The sequence below is a fragment of the Podarcis filfolensis genome (assembly GCF_964270895.1).
Source record: "Podarcis filfolensis genome assembly, chromosome: 17".
Classification (NCBI taxonomy): Eukaryota; Metazoa; Chordata; class Lepidosauria; order Squamata; family Lacertidae; genus Podarcis; species Podarcis filfolensis.
The window spans coordinates 33,345,941-33,354,536 of record NC_139621.1 but is presented as its reverse complement, the minus strand read 5'-3'; the positions used below and the strand labels follow the sequence as shown (position 1 = coordinate 33,354,536).

The 8,596-nt window shown below is 44.6% G+C and overlaps 1 protein-coding gene across 1 annotated transcript; it reads right to left on the bottom strand.

Moving 5' to 3' along the window:
- DCTN6 (dynactin subunit 6) lies at positions 1 to 8,064 on the bottom strand. Its single transcript, XM_083594118.1, has 7 exons — positions 7,802 to 8,064; positions 6,675 to 6,739; positions 5,310 to 5,415; positions 3,205 to 3,293; positions 1,845 to 1,892; positions 911 to 1,053; positions 1 to 242 (listed from the first exon to the last, which is right to left on the bottom strand). The coding sequence occupies exons 1-7, from the start codon at positions 7,843 to 7,845 to the stop codon at positions 144 to 146; spliced, it is 594 nt and encodes a 197-aa protein (XP_083450244.1). The 5' UTR covers positions 7,846 to 8,064; the 3' UTR covers positions 1 to 143.
- Between the last annotated feature and the right edge of the window lie 532 nt (positions 8,065 to 8,596).

Sequence of the window (8,596 nt, the reverse complement as noted above, 5' to 3'; positions counted from 1 at the left end):
TTTCATTTTTCAACATTTTAATAAATAACATTAAGCTGCACAATGGAATGAACGAGCATGTAAGTTAAGGGAGTTAGTTCTTGTGGACACAAGAGTCCTGAAAGCACTGCAGTTCTGGTAAGCATGCTGGGAGAAGGGTGTCTTCAGCTCTTCACAGGCGTAGAAGTTGGTTTCATGGCTTTTTTAAGATGGTGATAGTTTGGCAGGATTTTCATTAGGAAGTCCAGCTGCAATGTTTGTGGCTAAAAAGAAGAGCAGAGTGAAAAAATGGGGGGGGGGGGGGAAGCACCAGATAGGTGATAATACTGACAGTCTGAATTCATTTGCTTATGTTCTGCTCTACCAGGGAAAATAATTCATGGGATAAAGAACCAAAGCATCCTTAAAGACAGCACAGGGGAAAGCAAATGGTCAATTAACCAGAAACTTCATTTCTATTTCCTATCCGCCCCCATCCTGGGAGTCTCTCCTACTCCCCAGCCAAGCTGAGAAAGACAACAGGCTTTTTAATCCTCTCTGAGTGGGTCACTTGTAAGAGTCCATGATGCCTGGACCTTGATAAGTCAGTTTGCAATCGGCTAGAAAACCAGAATTAGAAACTGATTGCAAACTGTGGCTTTTCAAGGTCCAGACATCATGGACTCTTATAAGTGACCCACTCAGAGAGGATTAAAAAGTGTGTTTAGGTTTGTGCCAGGTTTCGTATGACATTCTCATTGACAAACCAGTTGCTCCACCGCCACTGGCCTTTGCACCATAGACACGGGAGTGCCGAGTTGATGGGAAAGAAAAGGAAGCAAGTGGCTCTCCGTCCTGATAGACCAGACTGGGTTGGCAAAGTCATGCTGTTGGAAAGGGAGAAACAACTGGCGACATATCAGCAAAGGTTGAACTCCTGTCATGCACCTACCTGGGGCCGCTCAGTCTGCACTCGCCGAAGACAGTCAGCTCCATAGATGACCGTGTTTTCAGGGATGACTTCGTAGGTGTTGACATTGCAACAGGCTCCAATGATGCAGCCACTTGTCAAGATCACATTCCTACCCACAAATGCTGCAGAGACAAAAAATCCCACATTATGAAATGGCAAACAACCCACCTGGAATGAGCAACGTCATGAAGTCTAATCAGTGGTTTGTTCTTTAGCGCAGCATCTCACCTCTAGAAACGGAGAATCTCATCAACATAAGTCTACTCTCTGCTACTCCTCCGTAACATCCCTTTTCTTCTTGTTGTTTCTAGAACTCAACTTGTTTGAGATATCAGCTGATATCAGATTTCGGCTGCAATCATGTGCAGTCTCACTTCTGAGTGCCACCAGGTCCACTGCTTATTTCCAAGTATACACAACCCAGGGATGTGCAACTACACTCTGGTCTTAAATTGCCACAGTCTGTACCATCTAGCATAGGGATGAGGAACCAGTGACCTTGCAGATGATGCTGGACTACATCTCCCATCATCCCTGACCAAGCTGGCTAGGGCTCATGGGAGTTTTAATCCAGCAACATCTAGAGGGCCTTTGGTTACCCATGACTGCCCTAGGAGAACACGGGGAAACTCAGAATTAAGAAAGTTTGCAAATGGAGTGTGTGTGTGCTGTTTCCAAAACTACTGTCTTGGCCAAACTTTTTTTTTTTTTAAAAAGGAAGGCTGCAATTTTAAGCATGCTACTACGGACTTGCAATATATTTATCAAAATTGGTTTTTCACATAAACCGTTCCACTATTTTCAGATGTCGGAGTGGTCCTCAGAAGCATAGAGAATATGTAATACAATGCAAAAACCAGAAACAAAAAAATAACCCCCCGTTATCAATTTCCCACTTAATCAACATACATACCTTTGGACTCAATTACATTGTTGTCTCCTATTTTCATTGCCTGGGAATCTGTAAGTTCACAGTTAAGAAGAGTACTTAGATATTTAGTTTGCATGCTCCCTTATCCTGGATTCCTCCTAATACAATCCTCTCTGAAGAATCCCCATGTTTTGAAAAGGCGTTCAGGACAAGTGGCCTGCTTCAGTAAAGTGTGATTTGAAAGCTCCCGGACCAGTGGCCTTTAGTTTAATCAAAAGCTGCCTATGGACCTTTGAGTGTGTGCTCAAAGGCTTTCCTCAATGCTCAGAGCAGCCAGCTCTGTGGTCCTAGGTTCTTCTGCTAGGCTCTTACAAACTGCCACAGAGAAGGAATGAACAGTGAGTGGAATTCTCTCAGCAGAACAAGTAAAAGATCAGTGGGAAGTTCTCTGTGAGCAACCAATTAGCTGTTATGATTGTGAACGACCCTTTTGTTACAGCAAAGGTGCTCCTACCACTCTTCTGTGGCTTCAACGGTTATAAGCTGTGTTAAAATTAGGCAGAAAAGGAAGGCGAAGATAGACAGGAGATTAAACAAAACTCACAGCTTGTTGTACTAGAAGGCTGTCAACTAGGTTTAAAACACAGCCAACATGGAGAATACTGCAGGTAAGGAAAGAACAAGGGAAATTGTAATGATATTAAATGTGATGTTTTGCATTGCTTTGCTTGCCTTGTAGGAGGGTTACTTTCGTTACCTGGTCCTTTGGATTGCATTTATTTAAGATTGCTCATTTGAGTTTGGAACACCAGCTGCAATGGTTGATCCCTTTAGACAAAACAAAACAGACCTTTGAGGCCTTTTGTCCCAAGAGAGAGGTCACTGCTCACAATGCAGGGTTGTTGTTTTTCACATTAGGGAAACCAGCATCTGTTTACCATGTTTATTGTGAATGCTGCAACGTGTTGAGCAGACACATCTATTTTGCCACACGTTCCCTGTGACATGAAAGGCACAGCGAGCCCATGCAGCACATTTGTGTAGTGAAATAAATGCATGCAGTTCTTGTATTAAAATATCATTGAGGTTTACTGCAAACACACCCACACCCCATCATTATTAGGAAGCTCTTGCCCAGAACACGAACAAAATGCCCATGGGTGGAAGTTGCTGGGAACAAAAGAGATATAAGTGACTAACAACACCTGTGGAATCTGAGATAGGTCATTAAACTCAGACAATTCTCCCTTGTGAAAAAGGTGTGTGTGTGTGTGTGTGTGTGTGTGTGTGTGTGTGTGTGTGTAAGTAATAAATCACTCAATCACAGAACTGGTGTTTTCATTGCTAAAATAGCACTGTCCTGTGCAAACATACACTTTCTCACTGCTCTTTTGAAGGATACAACAGCCAACTTCAAATACATTGTTGGTACCAATGATCATTGGTTTGGCTCCCACCTCCTCTGTATCAGGGGTAATGTTTTCAGGATAGCTGTAAAAGAATTGAAACATGCATTAACATCTGCAATGGACTACTGCAATGCGCTCTACATGGGGCTACCTTTGAAGGTGACCCGGAAACTACAACTAATCCAGAATGCGGCAGCTAGACTGGTGACTGGGAGCGGCCGCTGAGACCATATAACACCTGTCTTGAAAGACCTACATTGGCTCCCAGTACGTTTCCGAGCACAATTCAAAGTGTTGGCGCTGGCCTTTGAAGCCCTAAATGGCCTCGGTCCAGTATATCAGAAGGAGCGTCTCCACCCCCATCGTTCTGCCCGGACACTGAGGTCCAGCACCGAGGGCCTTCTGGCGGTTCCCTCACTGCGAGAAGCCAAGTTACAGGGAACCAGGCAGAGGGCCTTCTCAGTAGTGGCGCCTGCCCTGTGGAACGCCATCCCATTAGATGTCAAAGAGAACAACAACTACTAGACTTTTAGAAGACATCTGAAGGCAGCCCTGTTTAGGGAAGCTTTTAATGTTTGATGTATTACAGTATTTTAATATTTTTTTGGAAGCCGCCCAGAGTGGCTAGGGAAGCTCAGCCAGTTGGGCGGGGTATAAATAATAAATAATAATAATAATAATAATAATAATAATAAACATTTCTACATCACAACAAAACCATGTCTTTGTTGAAAGATTGAGAACTGTCTTTATCTTTGGAAGCCAGAGGGTTTGGACAGTTTAAACTTTGGCAATGGCGTTGAGCTGCTGCTTTTGATTCCTCACTGTATCCCATGCCCCAAAGGCAAGTCTGTTTCTTCTGGAATACCAGAACAGGTGTGAAATGAAAGGAGGTTGCTGGGTGAAACATCCACCTTTGCATCTACATAGCAATTTAAATATATCTGGTGGAAAAAACTAAATTATGGGCAGCTCCCCAAAACATTTAGCTTTGAAAAATGGATACAGATGAGGAAAAGTCCTTCAGTATAGAAAGTACCTTGGATTCACCTTTTTCTAGGAGTTAGAAAGCTGATTGTTCAGACTGCAGAGCCAATGAGGACAGATGACTGTTGGCACAGTAGAGCAATATGCTCTGCCAGGCTAAAGAAGGCACCAGTAGTGCTGTGCAACTGGAGAATTCAGGAGATCAAACCATTTCCCATTTAATTTCTCCGCACTAAGAGAACACCACAAAATGCGTATCAAAGTAGTGGGGTAAGGGGAATTTAAAAATCACGTAAAATACTGTGTGATCAAATTAAATGTGTACAACAGTGAACTACTGAAGGCATGCAAGGATTATAGGAAGCTTTGTTCTTTATCTTAGATTCCTTACACGTGCTTTCTTTTAGTGGCATATCCCCTCCACAGTGGATCATAAAATAAAGCACAAGGATTCAACATGGAGATTCACTACCCTTCTGCAACAGTGCATTCATGAAGCAGCTTTGCATTTCTTCCCATTTTAACACTGACCTTACACTGTCCCTGCAAAACTGAGCCAATGAGAAGAGGCTGCTTAGGAAGAGGCCAAGAAAACAAGGGCAAGGAAGGTGGCCTGGGAGATTTAAGTTTTAGTGGCTTTGGGTAGTACAGGAAGGCAGCTTCTTATGATGAATAAGACCAATGGTCCATTTAGCTCAGTACTATCTGCTCAGTCTGACAGCAGCTTTCCAAGAACTCAGGCAAGGAGTTGCCAAGACCTTTTTCACTGGCATAACCAAGGTGATAAGGGTAGGATCTTCTGCACACATAACATGTGGTCCACCACTGAGAGAAGCTGCAGCGGACAGAAAGCTATTATATGTATGCTTTGTAAGCTGCCCAGAGTGGCTGGGAAAACCCAGCCAGGTAAGCGGCATATAAATAATAAAATAATTATTCTTATTATTAGTATTATTATTAGTATTATTATTAGTATTAGTGTAGGGTAGACTGCATAATATTATGCTTGCATTTACATTTTAAAAATTAAGCTGGCTTTTGGCTGCATTCGCTAAGGCCTTCCCAAGGTACACCATTTTGGCCCAAGAAAAGTTCAACATATCATACATACCCATTTATGATAATTGCCTGCTCTTCTATGAGGTTACCTTCCCCGATTACTATTGGTCCAGCTTCTGCAATGATCCGTGCTTTGGGGTGAATCACGGTCCTAGGCCCTGTAGGAAATACTCAAAAGTTTACTCCTGAGTATAGCGGTTAGATATTTATCCAACTACTTTATGAAAACAGAGGGTATGGGGCAGCAGTATCAATTTGTCTCAATACATGGCTACCATGGATGTACATGGAACCAATAAGAAATCTCAACCACCAACTATATTCTCAAACAGTGGAAGGGACTATTGGAACACAACTGTGCTGGTCCCGTGGGCTAAACCGAGAGGTCCGAGTCCAGTCCAAGGTCGAAGGTGCAGTATGGAGGCAGACCATAAAAGTTGAAGTTGGATGCAGGGCAGGTAGTCGGGTGAGGTCAGGAGCTCCGGCAGGACAGGGTTCAGGCAGGAACTGACAACCAACGAAGTTGTTCCTGCAACTTGGGACTGAGGCTGGCTGGCTTTTATCTGCCCCAAGGCACAGGGCGGCCCCGATCCTCAGGTGACTCGCCTCTCCTGGCCTGGAGGTGAGCCCTCCTCCTGCGGGAATTTAGTTCCCTCCACCTCTCTGCAGCTCAGGAGAAGCTGGAGGGTTACCAGACCCAGAGGCAACCTCAGCTTCCCCTGACAGGGCTGAGAGTGGAGCACCTGCAGGCAATGGGTCCTCCACCCCCTCAGGAGCCGGAGCAGACTCAGCTGGTGCCTGCACATGAGGATCCAGCACAGGTGAGGACCCTTCAGGCTCAGGCCCCAGCCCCGGCTCAGCTGGTTCTGGAGGCGGGGAATCCTGTGCAGGCTGGGATTCCTCAGGTTCAGCATCCGAATCCGAATCCCAGGCCATCACACCCACAAGCTTTTTACATTCTCAGCAAGAACACCACATAAATATGGAAGGGGTATTTCAGATTACAAACTATTTGCCCTCATGAGCACCTGTACTTCTGATCGGCTCACTGGTTCTACTCACTGTTCATTGTTGCAAACTATAAGCGGAAATCCTGTGGCCCTCCAGATATTATTTGACTACAGCTCCCAACATCCCTCACATTTGGCCAGGTTGGTTGGGGCTGATGGTAGTTGGGTGTCTAACAATTTCCACAGCAGTTTCCCCACCCACACTGTAAACAAACATTGATCTTGTTTGGATTATCTTCCCCTGTACAATCAAGGAATTGTCTCGTACTGAAGGCAATGCTGTTTTAAAACGTTAAGCAATATGTGAGAATTAAGAGACTATTTGTAGACTGGTATCTTTAATCTGACAATAATTCAAATTGGAGATTCTGACAACTACAGTAACCACACAAATTACTTTCTCTTACCAATTGTCACATCACCCTTGATTTCACTCTCGACACAGACAACAGCTCCAGGAGCAATCTTTACACTGGAAAAGAGAACATCAACAAAAAACAACAGTGTTTTGCATCTCCCTTGAAAGCACATGTATATGAAAATATATCCAGAATATTTCAAGCAAGCTGAGACCCACTCAGTGGCTTTTAGTTCCAGATTAGGAGAGCTGGGTGCTGTTACCCAGATGTAACGGGGTCAGTTACAATGGCTCCAAATTTTCCTTGATGGGCAATTCAAGAAAGGGGTGCTAAGAGAATTTAGGCTTGACAGTTCGTCTCAGTGTTCCATCGTGTCCCTCATGGAGGGGGCTACAAAAATTAAGAAACCTAACCAGGGTTCTAGTAAAAAAACAAAATGTTTCACAAGTCTGAAGTCTGGGACACAGACAATGAGACTGCTCCACCCCCCAAAGGAGGAAAGCATTTTTAAACAATGATATTCTTACACATGTCTACTAAAAATACACCCAGTTGAGCTCAGTGGGGCTGACTTCTAAGGCAAGGGCACAGGACAGCAGCCCATGTGTAACTTTCATGTCCTATTTTCTTTTCTCTGCAAGGCAAAGCAACAGGAGAGTGGGGTTGTTTTTGTTTTTATTAAAAAGATTATCTCGCCCTGGTATAAAAAAGCAGCAGCCTGAATAAGCGGTAAAGCAAATGAATAAAAACTATGGAGAAAGAAGTTTTAAGCTGTAAAATTATCAGGCTAAGACCCCCTTTTTTCCCCTCACGGTCTTGATCTTTCATATCAGATGCGTGGAGTCTTAGCCTCACTTCACTGGTACGGGATCCGGTGGAGAGAAAAATGGATCTAGTGGCGCCAAAAGGCCATGAAACATATCGGGCAGCAGCAGCAGCTGCGAGACATTTCTACGCAGAGCAAAAATGCATCCAAGGTAAAAAGAGACCAATAAACGGGCAGCCGTGGCAAATGGCGAGAATAATGCTAAATTTAATTCTGCACCGGGCAAAAGAGAACTGGGAAGAAGACCGGGGCTCCCGCCCACCTTCTTAGCCAAATTGCAGACCTGCCATCCACCAGGCCGCCGCTAAGCCCACCACCAAAGAGACCCGACCAGCTCGAATCTGCTCACCTCTTCTGCGCCTTCTCCGCCATCTTGTCCGCCCTCTCATCCATTACTCGGCCGGCGACGACGCAGCCCGCTGATACCAACGAGAAGGAGAGGAGTGTCGATCGTGGCCCTCGGGAATCGATTCCCCGCGCCTTGCGCTCGGGCCGGATGGGAGCGACGTAGCCAATAAGAACCCGCCCTGGAGCGTGTAACTCCTCCCCTCGTTCTGGGTTACCATTGATGCGCTTAATAGCGTGCGACGGCGTACCCGCCACACAATGTTACGTGTCTTGAATTTTTTCGTGTAAACAGACAAACATGGGAGCCAGCATTTGTGTTAGTGCAGTACATTTATATCCTGCTCAAGTGCTGTGCTTGCTTCTCCCACAATGGTTCATGGAACAACAACAACAATTTATTACTTATATTACTTACTTATAGTTTAATTTATTACTTATATTACTTATTGTTATGTACTGAGTTGAATAGGATCCAAAATGCAGCAGTCTGATTGGTCCTAGAACAATTCAGCAGTCTGATTGGTCTGCAGGAGCCACCCAATCCAGCTCCAGGTGGAAGTGAATCCACAACCTGATTGGCCTACAGGAGAATCCCGGAATTAGCCAATCACATGTAGCCCATTGTGTAAATGATGTATATAAAGCAGATATTGCGGGGGAACTTCCATTCCTCCTCACCACTATGAGCTGAATAAAGAGCATGAAATCCACTCTTGACTCCGAGTATATTTCACTTATAGTACTGATTTATAGTACTTATTACCTGCCCATCTGGCTGGGCCTCCCCAGCTGCTCT